Source organism: Pagrus major, chromosome 15 (genome assembly GCF_040436345.1).
Source record: "Pagrus major chromosome 15, Pma_NU_1.0".
Classification (NCBI taxonomy): Eukaryota; Metazoa; Chordata; class Actinopteri; order Spariformes; family Sparidae; genus Pagrus; species Pagrus major.
In genome coordinates this window covers 15,310,875-15,333,148 of record NC_133229.1, presented here as the reverse complement: position 1 = coordinate 15,333,148, position 22,274 = coordinate 15,310,875, and the positions used below count along the sequence as shown (strand labels likewise).

The 22,274-nt window shown below is 40.5% G+C and overlaps 1 protein-coding gene across 1 annotated transcript in view; it reads right to left on the bottom strand.

Moving 5' to 3' along the window:
• Positions 1-22,274, bottom strand: part of LOC141009625 (sorbin and SH3 domain-containing protein 1) — a 47,825-nt gene that overhangs the window by 19,394 nt on the left and 6,157 nt on the right. The window contains exons 2-13 of the mRNA XM_073482305.1: positions 16,111-16,153; positions 15,724-15,810; positions 15,197-15,313; positions 14,320-14,426; positions 14,022-14,163; positions 13,734-13,763; positions 12,266-12,408; positions 11,688-11,748; positions 11,461-11,535; positions 9,062-9,097; positions 8,759-8,861; positions 6,973-7,087 (exon numbers count right to left, since the gene is read on the bottom strand). Of these exons, the coding sequence (XP_073338406.1) occupies positions 6,973-7,087; positions 8,759-8,861; positions 9,062-9,097; positions 11,461-11,535; positions 11,688-11,748; positions 12,266-12,408; positions 13,734-13,763; positions 14,022-14,163; positions 14,320-14,426; positions 15,197-15,313; positions 15,724-15,757 (963 nt within the window). The 5' untranslated portion in view covers positions 15,758-15,810; positions 16,111-16,153. The remainder of the gene's footprint in view (positions 1-6,972; positions 7,088-8,758; positions 8,862-9,061; positions 9,098-11,460; positions 11,536-11,687; positions 11,749-12,265; positions 12,409-13,733; positions 13,764-14,021; positions 14,164-14,319; positions 14,427-15,196; positions 15,314-15,723; positions 15,811-16,110; positions 16,154-22,274) is intronic.

Genomic DNA, 22,274 nt, shown 5'->3' with positions numbered 1-22,274 from the left:
CTTGGCATGGAGGAGTAAAGCGTGTGTTTTGGCCTGCATGCAAGTTGGAGAAAACAAGCGGCAGTGAGGAGAGTGGAGGGGAGGGAGGGGGGGAGTGGGCGGGTGGGTGTGCATCGGTCAGGGGGCGCCCATGCGGGGAGGGGGCTGTCACAGGCTCAGCCAATGGGCTGCTGTCTCCCAGTGAAGCCGTCTCTTTTGTCTGGTATTGAGTCACTCTCATTACCACTGGACCAGACCGGGGGACAATTAACCAGCTGGTGGTGCGAGCAGGCCGAATTACACACACACACACACGCACGCACGCACGCACGCACGCACGCACGCACGCACAACGCTTACACATACTTGACACTCTATCTCACACACTTGAGGAGTCAAAAAGAAACACAAACGCTTACTGAACAAGTAAAGAATACAGTAAAACACTGTAGGAACAGATAATTAAAACAATGTTATAAAGAAGTTATAAAAGAGCAAAAACAAACGAAGGAAGAGAGAAATAAACTGTGAGTGAATAAATGTTTAAAGGGCTAGAAGAGTAAATGTAGTTGGTATTTAGGAGCAGATATTATCTCCAAAACACAGGGGTGATCATTCAGTATGGTAGCACCCGCTAGCATTTTGAATGGTTTACAGCCAACTAATTTTAGCCCACTGTTTCTGTTGCTTTCCTCTTTTCGGACGTCACAGCAGGCAAAAATAACAGACGTGACACGGGCACTATGAATAAGAGCGCAAGTGTTGTTTGCAAATACGATTGCACAATCCCCATCCCAGCCAGCCTGGCCCTGCTGTTAATTCCACATCCACTTCCCCACGGTGTGGCCAGGCCTCCGCTTCCCACACCGATGACCAGACAAGGAGCATTCTCAACAGCTCATTTGCCACAACATGCCTTTGCACTTAGTTGCCAGGGCAGGACGATCATTAATAACCTTTCAGAATAAATGCCTATCTTTAAAAGAACAGAACATCAGGCTGGCAGGTCTATAGTCTGATCTATTTATAAAGGCAAATGTTCCATGTCGACTCGGGAAACACTCCAGTGTCATTGAATAATCTGCAGACCTCCTTGCTCTGCCGTGTCTTGTACCCCCCTCAAATCTGATCTGAAAGATAGTGTCCTCTGACACCCCCTGGGTAATTGGGCTTACACACACACCATCAGTGGAAAGTAAACAGGAAACAAGCATGGAAGGCTTATCTGGAGTGAGGAATGGAATCTTAATCTGGTTATTTACAAGATGCCTGATTAGTGTCAGTTTGTTTGAACTTTCCTTTATATAAAAAGGGTCAAATTGCTCCGTTTCAAACTAATCCGACACTGATATACCACCTATAACTATATACTAAACTTTACATTACTCTGAGACAGTTTCATGTTTTTCAGATAAAGGGTCAAATAGAAGAATAGGGGCAGAGAGTGTACAAGAGATGACAAACTGACTTGATTTATCAGATAAAGACGCACAAAGAGGATGGAACTACTTGTAACCGTGTGAAGTGTCTGAAGCTGTATAAGGACATGAATGAAGGCCTCGGTGAGTCAGTGGAACACCGATGACAACGTTTCTGCAGAATTTCCCGTGCATGTTTCCTAACAGGTGTCCCCCCCCACCCCTCAACTACTCAGAGCTCTGGCTCCTGTGTGCCGCTTTCATATTCAAAATAGCAATCATGAGTAGGTCATGGTAACATGAATCTCATTCTTTCCAGCACCTTATTTGTGTTGATATGTACTCATGAAAACAAACAGCTCCCCCAGTGTGAAAGGCCTGTTATAGCCACGCGCGCCCCTCGTCTCATCTCCGCTAAATGCTTAAAGGTAAAGGTTAAGTGTATAACAGAGGTTAAATATGACTGCACAATGAGCTGGCGGGCTTACGGAGTTGCCTCCTTTAGAATATGTCAGGTGGTAGGGGTGAGACTCTATGTAACTCAGCGCTGAGACAGTGTGGCAGCAGCCCCCCTCGTCAGCATATGCTCGACAGATGGAGTCACTCTGTCGGTTGTAGGGGGCCAAAACGCTCATCCGGACCATAGTTATGTGTGGAATTCCAGCTCCAGCTAGACATGTATATCGATGAGCCTGCGTTTGACCGTAACTGTCACTGGATGTGTGTTCAGACTCATCTTGAACCCAGAACTTGTTAATATTAATCAAGAGGACCATTACTATGATTATACACAGGTGTCACTCCTACTCAGTGGATATTGGGTGACTGGAAGTGGCCACTTGTAGATGATTAATGATGATTTGACAAGACAGGATGAAGAATAAACAGTGAAGTCTTGTATTCTATTTTCTGGGGTTAGGGTTCTGCTACTTTATTATTCCACTCCACTACATTTTGGAGGCAAACATTGTACTTTTAACTCACTACATTTATTTTATACAGTAACTTTAGTTACTTTGCAGATTGCAGGCTGCATCAGAGCCAAAAGGAGCAGATTTTTAAAGGGGCAGTACTAAGTCATACTCCAAACAAATAGGGGGCACTATATCATCAGAGTGATGGTGTTAACTGTAAACTGCTGCTGTTAGCCAGTTAGCTCAATTAGAGCGATCCTATCAGCTGACTCTGCCCAGACTGGTAGCTCGGAGCACTGGGGGAGTGTTGGTGTTTATACTGCTAGCTGGTTAGCATGCTAACTGCAGTAGAGATCTTTGCAACACGGTACATAGACATCTTTGACAGAAAGTCACCACTGTTGTTTCTTCACACTGTTGATCATTTTTGTTTTAAACTAACACTTTTACATATTGCACCTTTAAATTAATTTATATTATCAGCAGTTGGATATATAGATGGAAAAAATATTCATTCTGAGCATCAGAAAAATGCTGAATATCGGATCCAATAATTAACTGGACGACCCATAGTGTACAACGTATTACTTGTACTTTAAATACTTGAGTAAGTAAGGTAATATCAGATACTTTATGAATTTTACTCGCACTATCCATATGGGTGACTTTTACTTTTACAAAAGTATGATTTTGGTGACTTTCACAACACTGTATAATGTAAAGTAATCCTGCTCTTTCGATGTTTACAACTGGCCAATTAGCAGTGTGAAAACCACAGGAAGATTAAGATTTGGATTATATGAATCAGATTAATACTGTCAAGAAGTGTCCCCTTGTTATAACACCATTCATTAGTAGAAGTGGTCCTCCACAGCACTTTGAGGGTTATTAATAAAAACAACAGCTAACTGGACCATAGCCACGAAGGCACAGCTCTTCATTTAACTCCCTGAGCACTGTCATTCTTGCCCACTTCTAGCCATATCGCTCCTACAGTAATACAGAGTGAGTACTGATATGTCAATCAAACTCCAATGAGCCAGTGTGTCTGGCTGGGCCTTAAGGTCAAATACTGCACATACCAGGTGCAGCTTTAGAAGTGACTTTGACATTAAACAGGAGCCAGTCATCGAGCCGAGCTCATCTGGCAACCATCCAGACTGCCATGAGACAGAGTCGGGCCGCCTCCAACGCTAAACCTCCTCCACATATACACTAACCTGGATCAGGAGACTGTGCCCCTGCGTCTGGTTGATGCTAGGACGTGACCTCATGTCAGAGTTACACCTCATATGATCCAGGGTGCGGCTCTGGCTGACAGAGAGCGAGGAGACCCAACATCTGTTTGTGGGCGGCCTGTGCCACGCTTGTCTGGTGCCAACTAAGGCCCAAGGCATGGATGTGCCATGACACTGTATACTGCTTCAACATGCCTGCACCCGCTTGGATATTTTGGTAAATAAACCAGATAGCAGACGGGCAGCAATTATTATTTCAAGGGCCTGGGATTACCCTGGAGCCTAATGCTTGCATGGACTGCAGCCTCTCCAAGTGTAGAGTGACTTCTGGATGAAACATCCAGTCCTGGCCTCCAGTTTATGATAGGTATTTTAATAGGTAGGATGTACATCAAAATGAACAAAACAAAATGTTTGTCTTGAGTTAAAGAAAGGGGTGATGCCTTGGTTGGCAAGAGAGAGCAAGATCCTTGTGTAAAGAAAAAATGACATTGATAAACTCACAACAGCCCAGTAATAGTTTAATTGGTCCTCTATCATGGGCACCTGTGCTACTACTGGAGTTTAATACACCCTAATCAATAATCTACTTTATTAAATATTCAGTATCTCAATTGCACAGGGCGAAAGCCACAGCTAAGGTATGTGGTCGGACACTTTTCTGTTGCCTGAGCCGTTTGTGCTCACTCAGCCTCGCAGATACAAAAACATTGCTGAGAGGCACTTTGGAGGAGGGCAAAAATAGATCTCAGTCGACTATTTTAGACACTTTTGGGGACAAAATGCTTTTATATTGTATGAGGTGGTGACGATTGAGAGAAGTGAAATCAAGGGCTTTAAAAAACATTTGCTGCAGATAGGGTTATTGATAGACGTCCTTTAAAAGAGTGAAAATATAAACAGAGATTATGATGAAAAAATAAGGATGAATAAAAGTTGTTCAGTCGTTGGTCTCATTAAGCCACGTTGATGGGACACATGGTAGTAAATTTAGTTGAAGAGGAAACACATTTTCCTCTTACGCATGCTGTCACATAACATTTTATGTGCAGGATACATTTTTCAGTAAAATACAAGTGAAAGTGGGGGTAGAAACTGTAGTAGTCTTTACAGACAGACACAGTTTGTTTAGGCATTATTTGAACATGGATGTTATCACATGCAATAAAATACAATACACTGTCACTTTAAGGACAGCGACCACTTACCGCTTTGTCAAACTCCATCTCTGAAAAGAATTTATACCAAGGCTCATTCTCTAAATCTACATCTTCTGGACTTACATCCTGAGTCTAGGGGCATGGCAACAAAAAGGGGAGGAGAAAGACAAAGAGAAGACAGTTCAGACAGCACAGAATATACACACCAAGGTAATGAGCCTATCATACATTGATGATGGAGTCAAGGTTTGTACCCAACACCATGAATGATCAGCAACCCTGTACTGTGTTCTCAATGAAGAAGATACCTAATTTTCTTTCCACAAGTAAACTGAAGGATGGGTTCACATTTTTTCTGGTCTATCTTAAAGAAATAGTTGATGCTTTGGAAGATCATGTATGAGAAATAAGAAGTTACATCAAGCAGCCAATTAGCTTTGTTTTGCATAAAAAACTGGAAAAAAGGGGGAAACAGCCAGCCTGGCTATGTCCAGTAATAACAAAATCTGCCTACCATCACCTCTTAAGCTTACATCAGTTTACAGGAGTCTTGTTGTCACCACAAGGTTGCCAGGCAACCAGCTGAGACTACAGGAAGTCACTGCTTCTGGCTGAGTTACTGAGCAGTTTTCCACTGTATTTGTTTTCTGGAAGTTTCAGGCGACAAACTATAACACAGTTACCTTTAACAAAATTAGGGATTTCTCTCGTGTGAACATTGTCGGACACATTTAAGATAAAGTAAGTACACAACTCAACAAAATAAACTACAAAAGGTCCAGTCGTTTTTAGACATTTCAATGCAGAAATGTTACATATTATATCTTTGAGAGGTGCTGGCTTTAGCTAAATATCTAATGAATGCCCCAAAATGTCAGACAACTCCTATAATATACATTCAAATATGCACATTAAAAAATGTTATAGGAAACCGATGGAATACAAAGAGGGAATTTGGTACTGAAAAGAATTCAACTTGGGAAAATATGCACTTGATTTGACTGCTGAAGCCTCATATAAGCCTCTGCTGACGTTTTGACATTTTCTCTCTCTTCTGACATTTGCTTTAGTAAAAAAAAAAAAAAAAATCATTTTGTGGCTAGAACGGACAGCAGGAACATTTTCATCCACCAAAATGTTTCAATGTACAAATGGGATTACAGATAATGTATTAGAATAGACAGGAAAAAAATGAAGCCATCCTTTGAGCAAATCTTTTACCCTAAAAGTGCTGTTATTTAATGTGAACCACATACTTATTATTTTCATTTTATTCTACCTAATCGACAGACACATACAGATGATGACCACCTAAACATGCAAACTCATTTTTTGAGCTGTAATATGATTATCTGGTAGAAATATATTTTTGGTAGGTCTCAAGTTTGTAAGTGCCAACACTACTTTAAGCACCAGAGACTAAAAAGAATGGACCTAATGTAGGAAATGACAGCAACAAGAACACTGACCCATGATAACTGAGCTTGTAAGTGACAAACAACGGAGTCCATTATTTTAAAGTGGTCCCAGGATTAACTGGAGCGAACTCTCTTTAATGAGTGTGTTTGATGCCAGATCTTGGCTGACGACGTTCACTAGCTTGATGTAACTGAGTGTCAGACAAACAATAATTATATAATCAACTAACTGCTTAATCACAATACTGAACACCTCTGTGACCTCTATTATATAAGATGGAAATATAAAAGGATGTGTTCTGCTTTTGGTAAATATTATACTGCAAATCGAGACGGCAGCTGCCGTTTATCTATTATATGTGGCAAAGCTCATCCTCAGAAGACAGCCCTCAAGGACACTGACTAATGCCGCGTCGTTTGATTCAGCAAAAACTATTAAGGCCACAGGCAAAAGTAGGGTGGAGAGCATTACACTTCCTCTCAAGAAAACACACAGGATCCATGTTTTGTGTCAGCACTGGGATCCTCTCACACCGAGCCGATTCACTCCAATAACCTTAAATCGAAGACAGGAAGACAATGGCTATCCTTGTAAGTGATACTCCCCCGTTGCCAAGCAGGATCATCTGTCGCCGCAACGGGACACCCTTTAGGAATGTGGTGCACATGGCGATTCAGGCTGCACATAGGTTGCCTTCCAAGCTGTTAGTGAAGCTGCCACCCGGGAGCTTAGATACAGAGGTGGTGGGTGGGGGTGTGGATGGTGGGGGACAGCTAACACGGCATGCACACAGACAGGAAGAGAGAGACAGAGAGGGAGAGGAATAGGCAGGCGGCGAGCATACCGTTCTCTCCAGCTTCAGCACTGACGATTTCCCCGGCTCGTACTCAAAGATGCTCTTGGGCTCGGCGCGGTACTTCCTGGTGTCTACCTTTTTATCCGGGGGCTCCCACTCGTTCCTGTGGAGAGCCGGGTGTAAGGGAGGGGTTGGGGTGTGGGATGGAAGAGAGCCAATCCTTATCAAGTAGTCTCCATGGCAACCAGCATAGGCTAAGATGTTTTTTTTTTTCAATCTAAACATGACGTCCGTCCTCATTATCCCTGCTCTCTCTCCTCCCCTCACTCACTTCTTCTAATGATGATATGACAGAAAATCCAATTCATGGTTGAGCTTAATCCGTAATTTGATCAAGTAAACAAGATTCAACCCGATGAGTAAAAACAGAGCACAGCGTTTCCAATGAGAATTTCTTAATACACAGCCAATTCTTAAATTACTGCTCAGAGGAGACTGAAATAAGACTTTAAATAAGAAACACCTCATCTTACAAATATTCTCACCACACATAAAGCACATTCTTTCTGGCTTCTTTTTGGGCATCAAGAACATCAAGCAGCTTATTTTCAAAAATGCACAAAGACATGTGCCCCCTTCACACATAACCACTTATGAAAGAGGAAGGTCAGTCCTCCACATGTCATCTGCAGCTCAGTTTATCCTCCATCACCTGCCCTCCTTCATCACTCCATCACTCATTTCTCTGAGCAGATTGTTCTGAGTCAATGCTGAGATATATGTGGAGGGATGAGGCTAATCCCACCTTGAGTGAAAACACTGTGAGGACACAGTAGTGGAGCCACCAGGGTTAAAATAACCTCATATTTGCAAATTCAGGAAGGAGGAATTGATCTTTTGCCCTGCTGTGTGTACTAGAAGTGAATGTAAATAAGGATATCACAGGACAGTTTTTTTTAGAAGTGACTTTTATGTCATACTGTGAATAATGCACATTACGGACTACCATTACAGTTATGGTTTTAACAGTATTTAACACTATGTGTTTCATCGTAATCGTGATGGGAAATTGTGATCTTTCATCCCAACTTTGAAATGTTCTGTAGTTTATAGGACGACTTAAAATAGCCTGTGAATTTCTCCATTTGCACCATTAAAACACAATATTGCATTGCACTGTGGCTTAGGATGTACAGTAGAGCGGGTCGTCCACTTATCAGAAGGTTAGTGGTTTGATCCCCAGATCCCCAGGCAGCATGTCATGTATCCCTGGGCAAGATACTGAACCACAAATTGCCCCTGATGAGCAGGGCGGCACCTTGCATGGCAGCCTATGCCATCAGTGTATGAATGTGTGTGTAAATGTGACAAATGTAAAATGTTTTGAGTAGTGAGTATGTTGGAAAATCCCGATATAAATGCAAGTCCGTTTACCATCCGCCATGTTGCGAGACATAACTCATGTTGCATTATTTACAGAACATCACCAAAGGAAGAGCCACGTGAAGTAATTCACCACTCAGTATTGCTTCATCACTCTATTGGTATGGTCATGTCGCACGAATCTGCTAGTCTATGACGTAATAAGTAGTTTGGAAGAAGAGGTAAGAAGACATTTAACACTGCCTGTCATAGAAACAGACAGAAATAGGATTTCTCTAGTGAGAATTATATATAGGGTGAGTTCTATAATTTTCATTTGTTTGCATTTGAATTATTCAAAGTTGTAAACAGCTTCTTCCTTCATTGACAAACATGAACAGTAGTGAGCTTTTTTTGTGAAATATTGAAATGAAAGTCATAAGGAGGGTTGGAGCAGATGGATGAGACTGACCTTTTGGCAGACGGTTTGAGGGAAGAGGAGCGTGTTGGCACAGGCATCGACCGGCCTCTAGAATCGACCTCGGCGTCACTTTTTGAGCGTGGGACTGTTTTCACTGCAAACAGGCATATAAATATTGATGGGTATGCATATGCATGATGCGTCAACTGAAATGTTGCCAGTGTTTAAGTCTAACATGTGAGTGTCATCCTGGATGAATCTCAAACAATTTTAATACAGATCATATACAGTTATTATGTCCTTTGTAAAATGTGAATTTTGTAATTGAATCAAAAGACCAATTCCAAAACTCACCATCTTTCAAGTAACCAAAGGGGCTGGGACCATCATCTGAAAGAGGAACAGACAATAATTAAAAATCATTTATCACACTTTTTATTTATTTATCTCTGTTCTGTTACTTGAAAAGCATTGAATATAGCACTCAGCTAAATAATTCATAAGGCATTAGAAACTGTCTTTTCCTTTGTTTTCCTCCCTGCCTCACACCTTCCATTAAGACCGAGCATTACAGGTTCAACAGACAAAATCAAAGTGTGCCAAATCAAAGCACTTTACAGGAAGCATTACTGGACTAAAAAGGGATCCAGGCATCGATGAGCGTCAAGGTCCTGAATAAGTAATGCACTGTAAAGCAAAAAAGCCATAACATCCAGAAAGATCTCTGTAAAAGTTAAAGGATTACTTTGAGATAACATTTACAGAATCAGGTATTCTGTATCATGTCATGCTGCGACTGAGAAACCTGCTGTATGTACAGTATGTGGTACAACTAAAGACTTAGGCAGGTCTTTCTCTAATAGAAATATTGTCTTTTTACCTTTCACCCAAAACTAAAACATGAATCTCCACATAAACACTTACACAAAACTGATAGGTGAAGCTTGTTAGCGACAGTGCACATTCTGAAGGTTGTGCAACTGCCTAGGAGACTGAACTCAGGGCAGGACAGTAAAGTACCTCAGTGCAGGACTGCAGCAGCATCTAGTGGCTTTAATCGTACACTACAACAATGCGCTTCTGTATGATGACAATTCTCTTAGATAAAGCTTTTACAACTAATGAAATATTTGGGAAATCAATTGTGTGAAGCTTTCAATATCAGATGGTTAACAGCAAAAAGAGAAAGGCCATGAGTAGTTGTTACATTTTTCAGGTGAAGATAAAATTACACTACAAGGCTTCGTGCATCATCCTTGTCAACATGTCAATACCAAAGTACTTTATAAAATTGGCTAATTTTGTGCCGATCGACCCTTGTGGAGCTGGCCGTGTTTAACTAAGATTTTTAAAGGCACAATCAGTATTTTTTTGGTGGCAACCTTAATCACATGGTATATTTTATTAACATACCTTTACAAAAGTTACTGATGTTCATCTTTTAACAGCTTTGTAAGGCATTAAAGGGGCAATTTAGTTTTGCACTTACATAAAGTTGGTGAACTTACAGGAGATGGATTTTTTTTTTTTTAAACTGTCAAAATTGATGAAGCAGAGGATGTGTTATCCTGACTTTGTGTTCCTAGTGTGAGTCAAGCTTGAAAAACAATGGCTTCTACATTTCCCATACTCCGACTCTTTTTAAAATGACCCAGAAGTACGTGACAGTCATTATAAGTGCTGGTTGAATTCTCTGAATATTCAGGAAAGGTGCTTCAATGTTTCCTGTCTTATTTTCTTTAGTATAGGTTCAGGACTGTCCTTTACAAAAGGAAAGGAGATAATACCAACCCACAACTCCTTGCAGCAGCAACATGTAGAGCGACACACCAGTCATCCACCTTCGCATAATTGCATATCCTAGTTTAAGTGCAGTCGGATTTGGCTTTCTTTTGGAATTCTCCTTCAAATCTTTCCTTGACCTCAGGACTTTCTCCATCAGTGTTGAGGAAAAGACACAGGATGTAGTTTTTTTTACTATTCGATGCAGCCTTGAAGTCTCCAAGCCCTATCCTAGACAACCTAAATTACATCATTAGAGTTTCTACATCCGGACAAGTAAACTGACCTTCATGTGTAAAATAAGTGGACTGCCCCTTTAATAACTTCTACTTCAGTGATATAAGCCTGTCACTTAATTAAAGGGTGGGTGTGCGTATTTGTTTCAATCACTGATTGTGCCTTTTACTGTATTTTACCACTCAGAACAAAGGTTGTTTTTTGCAGCAGACATTTTGCCTTGTCATAGGAGGAAAAGTACAGATGTCACTAACAACATTAACAATAGCTCTGTTCTATTTAAGTCATAACAGTGAGCCATCATGCACAATACATGACCCTGAAGCTGAATCAGCTAAATGGGATTCAGCCATCGTATATTTTATCTTTTACGCCTGAGGTTTTCCTACTCTGACATGTCAAAATGTCTTTTGTGAAAAAGGCCTATTAAATCCAAAAAGCCTACTGATCTTGAAAATGCCCCAGGAGAGCAAAACTGAGTTATATCAGGAAATCTGCACGAAACCTGCAGTGTATGAAAGACTTATGGAGACAGCAGCTCTATGGTATGGAACAGATGTCAGAAAAGATTAGGAAAAGCCTTTCAAATACTTTGTACATCTTCAAGGTATGTGGTTTTGTATTCGCCACAGGGCCAGGTATGACAGATTAAACACAGCTCAAGTATTTGAAAGATCTCAGGATGGCTGCAGATTAGTAAAGCAAACGATAGCGGAGTCACTGCCATCGGATACCTTTGGATTTCATCTGAATGTCATAGTTCTCAGGGAAAATGTAGGTGGGGCGGTAAGGGTTTTCCTCAATAGGCTCTGAGCACAGTGATGGAGAGACAGAGCACAGCGTGACATAACATACAAACACATATAGAAACACACAGAGGGCTTTGACACCAACAGCGAACAACATGATCGGCAAAACTGATCAGGCACAAAAAAATGTGTAAGTGATGATTTTCTCTTACCTGGTATTCTGTGTATCTGTTTAAACATAGTCTTGTACCAGTCTTTGGACTTTTCAGTGTTCTGAAATTAAGAAGGGGAGATTGTTAATTGATAACAAATGAAGAGCGATGATACAACAGTGTCAACTTTGTAATCTTAAAGCAGCCCTGGTGATGTTCAAGGCTATATCTATATAGCACAATTTAGGCACAAGGCACAGTGGGCATAGAAATAATTTGAAAAAGACATTAAAAAAAATTTAAAGATCATGATTACAACAAAATAAATAATAACAGATTAAGAAGAAGTGTATCTAATTTATTTGAAAACCACATCTTAGTGCATACCATTCAGATGCTGGCATCTAAATGGAACACAATCATTGTTTATGTAAATAGTTACACCTCAAAACATAGTTAATAGCTGAAAGATTATTCTAAAATCAGCTTAAATCGACAACATACTATGTTACAATAAAGTATAGTGATATGCTTTAAGTAAATACTAACTCTTCTTCTGTATGATATAAACAAAACACCCATTAACCATCTGCAGTGAGTAGATTAGTGTTCATCTGACAGGAGGTTTTGTCACTCACCCGTACAGGCACAATGGGCTGGTTGAGAGGACTGAGGACAGGGGAGTTCAGTGACAGCCGCAGCCTCTTCCAGTCCATATCAGGGACCGGACTGACTGAGTCTCTCCCAGGTTCAGGGCTTTTGTCCCTTTCTGGGGTCGGATCTGTTACACAAAAAATTAAAACATCAAAAACCTGTAAACCAGAAAAAAACAGCACATTTCTTGTGAAATGAAAGTGAATACCAGGTGATTAACTGTTGAACTTTCACTGCAAACCTTTTTTGTGCAACATGTGCTGGAGGAAAAAACATTAATAAATGCAAAATGCTACTGGTACATCACAGAATGCATTTTGTACCAAAAAATAAAGATGACTGAAATTATTATAACTACCATAAAAACACTATATTTTGCACAATTACTTTTGTGCACATATCTAAAATTCGGGAGTAACCAGTTACCTGTTACTAGTTACATGTGACTGAGTTAAAAAATCCATGTAATTGTAATCTGGAACAGTTACTCTGAAAAAATATGTAATTAAATTATTAGTTACTAACAAAGTGTTGGTGATTACAACCAAATATATTATATTCTTCAATGTAGACACTATTTCTGTTTTGCATCTTTTCACTGTGCAGGAATTCCTCCTTTTTTATATTTGCGGGACAGATTTGAGTATAGCACCACTCCATTCATCAGGCAGTATGCACTTTTGATTGGGTCACTTGTTTGAATTTGCGCTGCCTCTCCTCTGTCAATCAGATCAATGCACATTGCTTGCATTTTACAATTTTGATTGGTTGATTTGATTGATTTTATGTGCGTTCAAGATGTAATTTAGCTCCATATTTTGTAACTGTGCATCCAGTGAGCCACATATGTACAATTTATCAAGCTTTACCGCCCAGTTCAAAACATTTGTTAGAAATGCAATGAAAAAGTATTCAAATGTAAAGTTACACACTTTAAAAATTGTTACTTTTTTGTTGTTACATTTTTGTAACTCTAACTTGTAATATGAAACCAATTACATTTCAAAAGCAATTGTCCTATCACTGCACATATGAAGCATGTAAAACTTGACCTCAAAGAGTGAGCTGGGCCAGGTTTAAGTAAGTGGAAATAAGAAGAAAATGTAAAATCTCATTCTGGTAGTCATGGTAACCTTTATGTCAAACCTGTTATGTGAACTGCAAGGAAATACACAGGAATAAAATATACCCCTGATGTTTCTGTAAAGTCTGCCACCTTCTTTAATTGTCATATTTCCAGTGACACATAAAATATGACTCACTCACTTCAAGAGGCTTGTGGCGAACACATTTCTCTGGCAGTGTTACGGCAGTGGGAGGGTGACAGATTGTTCAGTCAAAGAACAAAAAATATTTGTCTGTAATAAAACTGAGACTGCTGCTGGCTAAGTTTAGGACATGAAAAGTAAATGACAAATATGTATTAGACGTCATCAAGTCCCCAGTGCATACCTTCAAAATGAGAAAGATGCTTTTGCTGCTCTGTTGTGAGAGAAAGACACACAAGGACAGGACAGTGAAGGGTGTGACAAAGCAATGAAGCAAACGTGAGAAAGCACTGGTTATGTGAAACACAGAGCAGGACGATGCTGATGGATCACAGACAAGACAGGGTCTAGATACAGCTAAGACTACCATAAAGCTCAGCTCATAAAATGTCACACAGACATGTAAAAGCATGTTCATGGCAAACTTGAGAGCTTTTGGATATGGCCCCGACTTACAGACTGGCATGCTCACCTCTGTTGTGCTGCAGCAGGACTATGGTGGGGTTAACTGTGCTAGTGCAGGGATAAACAGAGTTGGACGTCGATGTGATACAGTCCTGAATGTCAGTGAAGGACGGAGGCTGATTTTCGCTGATACTTTCTGGTGAATATACCTGAAAGTAACAGAAGATACACACTAAAATTTATAAAAGTTAACAATTTTTCCTTGGAATTTCATCTCAAACTAAAGAGATCACACAGTTCTCATAACTGTAAAACCACAAAGAGCCAAACAAAAAGCCTGTTAAATGAAATGGAAGTAAACGTACCTGGCACTGAGTGTTGTTTACAGGAGGTAAATCAGCTGTGATGTTGCTGCCTCCCTCAGCCAATCCTGCTTTAGAGCTGTCTCCATTAATCTGGCTTGTCCAACCACCTAAAAAGAGTCCAGAACTCTCTCAGTTTGGCAGCCAGTGCAGCAAGAATAAAAACAGACTGAAGATGATGCTAAAAAGTAAAGAGTATTCAGTGAAAAAGGAAAACATTACAGCTAATTGCTCATCAAATAAATCTCCATTACAGTCAGTGGGGCGTGAATGCTTTCCTTGGTGGTTTTCATGCACAGAGATGTTAATATGGCCAGGAAAGGAAAAAAAAAAGATTCTCCCACAATCTCTGAACTCTGTCATCAGAACAAAGCGCCTATTCAGTGAGCTGCAAAGGCCATTTGTTCCAATGGCCTTTATGTTCAGGCTGTACAACAATTAAAGCATCTCCCCAAAAGCCTTGGCCAGCCTCCAGTTCCACTGTGCTCTACGTAACAAACAAGCCCACAGTCAAGGCGCCCTGCTCCAAAGTGCAACGTGGGCAGGCCGCAACAAAAAAGCTCTTTGACACACGCATGAAAATATGAGCAATCGCCCTTTATCGCAACTCTGAGCGCCACTGAGCATGCACTTCAAAACGTGACGAGTTACATAATCCTGACATCAAAACAACACTCTGAAAGGCATGTGGGGAATTCTTACGACAAAATAAAATGATGAAATGCTTTTTAAATTACAGCAACACTCACACGCTGTGTCCACATTCTACAGAGACTTGTGCTTTTTTTCACATGGCTGTGCAACTATTACGGTCCTCCAAATATTTTTTCATCATGTGGAGAGTTGTTATGAAACAGCTGTGGCATTTGCTTGGACTTACTTGGCGTTGTGATGACATTTGGCTCTTCGCTGATGCAGCCCTCATCATCTATGTGGACGAGGGTGGCCCTTAAAGTCACCACTCCTTTGCCTTTGCACACTCTGCTTGGGTCCAGATCTGAAAAGATTCAATATAAGAGTCTCACTGCCACAGCTCCTCATCGTTCAAGGCATTGGAGTGTTATATTCAATATCCTCAAGGTGCACTGCTGCTGGGAATCTAAGTTATTTAGCTAACCCTACCACATGCCCCAAAAGACTGAAATAGAACTGTAACATCAAAACCAGGTCATTAATTTAATATCCTTCTGTCCCGTAAAGCTAATTGCCATGATCACACTGTCAGAGCTGGAAGTAGAGCAGCTGGAGCTCGTCCTGTCTCAGCACAGGTTATATTAAAGTGACAGCACACTGTTAACGAGTGAGTTGAAAGTGAGTTAAAAGCATGACTCTAAGTTTTCTTTGTGAGTGTGAGGTCTCCCACAGTTGTAGACCATGAAAGATTGATGAGACGGAGCGATACGTCACCTGCAGCAGGAATCAGGTCAGGAGAGCCTTTCATGTTTGTCAGAGGTGTGATCCTGACAGCGCAGACCGCCCGAGGACCTGATCGGACTTTAATACACAAAAAAGACGTGGGTGAAATGTCTGAAATTTCTCATCAGTTAAAGTTAAGTTACAAAGCGAATACAAAAACACCCTCTTTAGAGGAAAAAATGTAGAAAACCCAGGAGGAATGAAAGATCTTAACACATTCTATACCAATAAAAGCTTTAAATGAAAGCGTTTGTGTGTCTTTGTGCTTCACCAGTATCCAATAATTAAACTAATTATTTATTACTATAACTACTCAGTGGTAATTTCATAAAGTAGGCCCACTGAATAATTTGTTGAACTCAGAGTGAGATGACTTACTGGGAGTTGCACTCAGTCTTACGCTGCCCTCTTCTGGAGAGGCCTGGAGGAGAAACACAGGGACAAATATTTGATAGTGTTATCAAGGACAGGAACTGATATCTGGAGAACATACTGTCATATATCATTAAGCATCAGCCTGCAGGTAGAGCAGCAAAAATAACCCATGATAATATACTACAGTTAAGACAGATATTCCTTATAGTCTGTTTGTTTTTAAGTTTTCCTTAACAAAAACCCCAAACTACACATGTAAGTTTGAACTGATGAGTCTGACAAACCATGCAGCGTAGCAATGTTGGTAAGGCTGCACAATTCATTTACGTTTTTCAAAGTTGCAATATGGCTCTATCTATCTATCATTCTATCTATGTATCTATCTGTCTGTCTGTCCAAATAACAGGGCTTGCCCTTAATATTCAACTATTCAGATATTCGTCCATTGGATGGGTATTCAGTTTTTAATTTTTGGATTTGGATATTTGTTTCTTGTTTGTTTTGTATTTTTGTATTGTTGCATAATAAATACTGATAGCAACAGGGTTTCCCATACATTCAGTTATTTTTGGCAGCCCGCCACAATATCAAAATTGGCTGTTACATATTTATTTTCTATTTTCAGAGCTGCGCTCTCTGGTCTCATGGTGTAGTTTTTCCCACACATAGACTTTACTTGGGCATGGGGCAAAGGTACATTAAAGTATATATATTGGTGACCCATTTTAGCCTTCATTTTTATTTTTTCAGAGAGAACGACTCCATCTGTGATCGACTGACAAGTGGACAATCTGCCCTCGCTCTATCTCTCCTGTACCTGCTCCTGCTCTGCAAAGAAAATAATTGCAATATGATTTTTTTTTTTTTTTGCATATTGTTTTTTTGCATATCTATCAGTGCTGTATATCTGCTGATTTATAAGATGGCTGTAACTTCTCTTTTCTCGGCATCAGACCCAAGAAACTTCACATCAGATGGAATTCCTATATTAGTTGTGGATCAGAGTCAGTTTGGTAACCAGGCCAGTGCTTTGCTGCAGTGTCAGCCTGCAGCAAGCAGGGCGTTTTATCATGACAGACTCTGTATTGCAAAAGTAATATTACACATAGAGAACATTTATTGAAAGGGCCTGCTTGGCTGTAGTGTATACTGCACAAATAGTGGAGTCACTGCAACCAATAGCTGTAATTGGGGACCTCATACGGCTAATGAAATTGTGCTAGTACTCCTGTGGTTCGGTTACACATTGAAATGAGATACAATGAAGGCAGACAGGAAGGCGGTGAACTTCCAGTCATCTGTTTAAATCTAGTCTACAGCACACAATACTCCATATTTTACTAGCAATCAATGACACAGATATGGCTTGAACTGCACCATAATTTGTAATGTTATTGTCTTAAAAAAAACAGTAACCTCAAGTGTTTAACACAGAAAAATCTAATATATAAAATGACGTTTTCATACCCTGGCAAGTGCCACAAAAAGTTCATCTCACTGATATTAAAGTTCACAGCAAAGCGAGTAAACAGCAGCACAGATCGGATGCCTATTGACTGTGTCCAAACAGTCCAATATCAGTGTTTTTCATGCCGTACTCAACCATGATATCTATGAGAAAACAATCTAATCTAGGAAATCAACAGCTGCTACAAGTGAAATGAAATAGAAGAAGGAATTTTCTATGGATAATGGTTCCGATATACTGCTTATAACAATTCGATGAGAGTGACAAGGAGCTCGACACTCATCTCTGACGGCATTAAAAACCTCACTTTGCATGCAGTTACTTCATCAAGATTCCTACATCTTTTCCATAGTCAAATTCATGCTTTTGAGCAACTTGCAGCAGTGCTAAATTACATATCTATACACAGTACATACTGTAAATACACTCAAAATGATCACATCAGATTACATCAGATGTTATTGTTCTATAAAACAACCATGATAGCATTCTACAGAGGGATGAAATATTAAAGAAAACACCCATACGTATCCTGCTTCTTTTGGTTTAAGGAGGAAGTCTGGCTTTTTTCGGACCAGCGATATGAATTCAAAAATGCATCTGTGTTCCCCTTTAAGGAACGAGTAGGGAGGGTGTGAGAGAGAACAAACATATGTTAATCTGAGCTGCATCAGTGGAGCATGCACAAGCAACACCAAGGCCACCAGAAAAGTGGCTGAGAAACACTTCCCATTGCTCCGCCGGGCCTCTCATTGTACTCAGCCAGCACGGCTGATTTAGGAGACGTCCCCATTTAAAAGGCCAAGAAAAGGGCTGATTGAGTCAAGACACACACACACAAAGGCACTCAAACAGTCACTCAAGAATACATGTACACACACATAGACGCTCACAGCTGGTGTTTTATGGCTATGAATAATGAATGAATTTATTATATGATGAATTTTTAAGCTGATTTTAAAGTTATTCCTTCACTTGTTCCACTCTGAGCATGTGTGGGACTGTGTGTGCACTATGTTTACACATGGCAGTAAATAAGCCAACCTGCAGAACAGGCAGGGGACTCATGTTCCAGCTGGAAACCTCCGCAAATAGGCCAAAATGGATGAGGGAAAATGGGAGCGATTCCAAACAAGTCCCATGAGGACACAAAGCACAAACCTTTTAAAACATCTTCCAGGCTTGGAGCTGAGCTGTCCCTGAGCATCAGAAACTCTGTGTATTTATTTCCACTCTCTCTTTAATAAAATCAACTTGCTTCCTGACCCCCTACATCCCAGAGAGGCAACGCGTTCATGATCTCATTTCCAAAACCATTAACAGACATTCCTTTGAGGAGTGCTTACACTGATCTCAACTGTACTTCCGCTGTATCCTCAGATGAACCCCAAAATGGTGAATATAACTACAAAAGAGGGATGTGGGAGTATTTGAACCTCTCACATATGATAGATAGATAATGGGAAGATGACAGCCTGCAGTGTTGAGTTCGCTGTATAAACACGCGAGAGCAGAGATCACCCCTGGCCTTTTTAGGAAGAGATGCCTCAGAGCAGAGCCAGGCATAGAAGGCCATCCATCGAGCCTGTGAAAAAAGACGAGACCAGTGCAGGAGCTGTGGGACGGGCCAAGACAAACAGGAAAATAAGAGGAGACTTTATCAGCAAAACTCCCGTAAAACTGCAATTCACCTAAATGCACCATTACTCCTTAACATCGAAGAAGCTTTTAGATGTCTGATCTGATCTGGAAAGTAAAAACGAGTTATAGTGAAGCTGAAGTGGAGAACTCAATGTTCAGCAGATTGTGAGTTAAACCGAGAAGCTCAACAGTCAAAAGTGGGATTTTTTTCAGCTTTAAGCTCACATTCTTCATAAACATTGGCAAAAGTACAATAATATGTGTAATGTCAAAAGCACTTCAATACTATTTTGATTCAACATTCTTGTTGTTAACTTTGTTTAGCTTATAAGAATATTAATTACCTCCATTTGATTTACTTTACTCATTTGTTGCTTGAAAATACCTAAGATTGCACAGTTTAAGTTTGTTTTTTGCCTTTTTTGACAGATTGTGTGACAATCTCAGAGGCTTTTGAACATCCGCACTACCTCAAGAAGAATACTGTTATCATAAATGCAAAACAAATATTGAATTATTGTTAATGTTTACTGCAGTCATTCTACTGTTCTCTGCAACTAGTCAAGAAAAGAAAAGTTGTTGTTGTAATGCTGTTGCCTTGTTATATTTATCTTTGAATAAACAATCTTAACATTTCCGGTATTGAGATGATACTACTCTACACCAAGGATTTTTGGTAAGTGACCTGATGTCCAGACCAGAACTAGAGTCAAACTAAATGTTGGTGTTTTCTGTAAAAATGAGGGAGAACACAAAAGCTGCTATAAAGTAGAGCTGTCCTAGTGGCAGTCCTACTGAGCTCACATGTCCTCTGATAGTCTCTTCAGACTCGAAATTCACAGACCTGAGAAACCGTGTACAAACCATTTCTAATAATACAGGTGTCATTCACACACTAAAAAAAATCTGGAAAATCACAGCTAATGAAACAGCCTCTCAGCTCAAGCCTGTGTGAGTACCTAAAAGCAGGAATATGCAGGAAAGGCAGGATGACTCATCCCATCTGCAGCTCAGGTCCACTACTACATGATACTCTTTCTCACACACACAGATGCACAAATCTCCAACTGAAAGCTCTTGGGTGTAACTAAAATACCTTTCCAAAACAAGCAACTCCCAAAAGGCTATGATCATCCCAAAGCATCATAGCGGATCTAGAGAGGGGCATTACTGTACCTACTTGACAATGTGCACAGTGAGTCCTTACTCCACGGACATCAGGTCCTTCTGAAGCCTCCTGAGACTTCTGGCTGAGCTTTGAGGGTCTCGTCTTGGCGGGACGGTCCCAGCTTTGACCTTGACCCTTGCTATGTAGGGGGTCTGTTTGTTTTTGACAACAGGCGTGCCCAGATGGACCTGTCACTACATGCCACCTGGGAATGTGGCACCCACTCAACAACTGTGCAGACCACCACATAAAATTCTCCTACCCCCTCGAAATGCTCCTGCAGGGCCACTAGATGAGAGACAGACAGACCACTGGAGGACGGCTGGAATTTGCTACTAGATGACTCAACTGTCCATAAGGTCATAATGCCTCAGTCACCATGATGAACTACTGCAATGACTATTAATGACTGTGTGTTAATGTGTGATTAGATCTATGATATCAAAATCTTTAAAAAGGGATTAGAATGGTAAGATAGCAGAAACACGTAGTTAAGGAATAGTATTTTAGTGAAACAGTTTTGACACTGATGTATGTTGTTTTGAGGGCTGACACCAATGTTTATGTACCAAAGCTCATTTTTGCAGTTTTGGTTACAAGAATTTACAGATTTTTTCCCCACAGATTTTCTCTCAAGTGAAGCCCAGACCAGTACTGTTCATGAATGTGCTAAAAGAGTGTGTGAACTGAACATATCCCTCTGCAATTAGTAAATGTAAAAGCATTGTTAACGTGTGTTGTTGTTAGCGTGAGTTCACGCACTGTGTCACATGGAACCCGACATGGCTGATAACACTGGCATGGCTAATGCAACTGGCAATTCAGATGCAGCTACCAGAGCCAGTTCATATAAACATTTGAAGGAGGTTTATGAACAAATCAGTAACTATTCCAACAGAAAAGATATCACATTTTTAAACCTGCTGGGTCTCAAGAAACAGTCAGAATGCCAGCCAGGTCAGCAAAGACTTGTACTGGACTACACTGTAGGAGATTTGCAGCAAATGAACTCCTTCATTTTAATCTGTGTGAACAGTACGTTGAGCTAGTTCTTGTGAAGCGTGAACTTGCCTCAGACTGAAGCTCTGTGACCAACCACACCTTCTGGATAGTAGGGAGAAGTAGATTATCACTTATTTTGAGCAAATTATTCAAAAGAAATATTATTAAACTCTTAAATTATCGTAATAAATAAAACATTGAAAGAAAAGCTGCTTTTATGTGGCTGTGATGTGGTCAATGATCAGAGAGATCATTTTATCAGTTGTGGGTAAAAACAAACTGGATGGTATCCAACAAATCGGTCTAACCCTAGAAAATTGATTTTTTTCCTGAACTGCTTTATGATCTAATAATTCAACGTCATATCCAGCAGACCAGAGCATTTTCTATTGGCAGCAACAATCAACAACTTTATCTGGAGCAGGCTGCAGTGAAAACTAAACAAAGGCAGAGTGGTACCAAGTTGAACTGCGATGAATTTCATGCAGGGGGTCTGTGCTGCAGTCAGAGGCCGCCTTAAAAGTGAGCTATGTTAACACAAAAGAGCTCTCATCGCATGCTCAGCTGTACTATGGATGAAGAGAAAGGGCTGTTACGTAACGCCGTTTGACTTCTGCTTTGTCAACAAATGGCAGAGAGGAGAGAAGCTGTCCAGCACTGTGCGTGGATCCCACCAAACAGCTCCAAACATGGCTCGATAGGGACGCTCCAGAGCAGCAGCTTATCCCTCTAATTGAGAAGAGACCCCCACCTACCCCTCCACCCTCCCTGCTCTCTTCCATAAACAGCTTCCACTCTGGACAGCAGCCTGGGATTCTACACATTCCTCAACCAAGCTATTTGAAGTTCATTTCAAACAACTGCAGCATAAAAGGAAATGTATGTAAC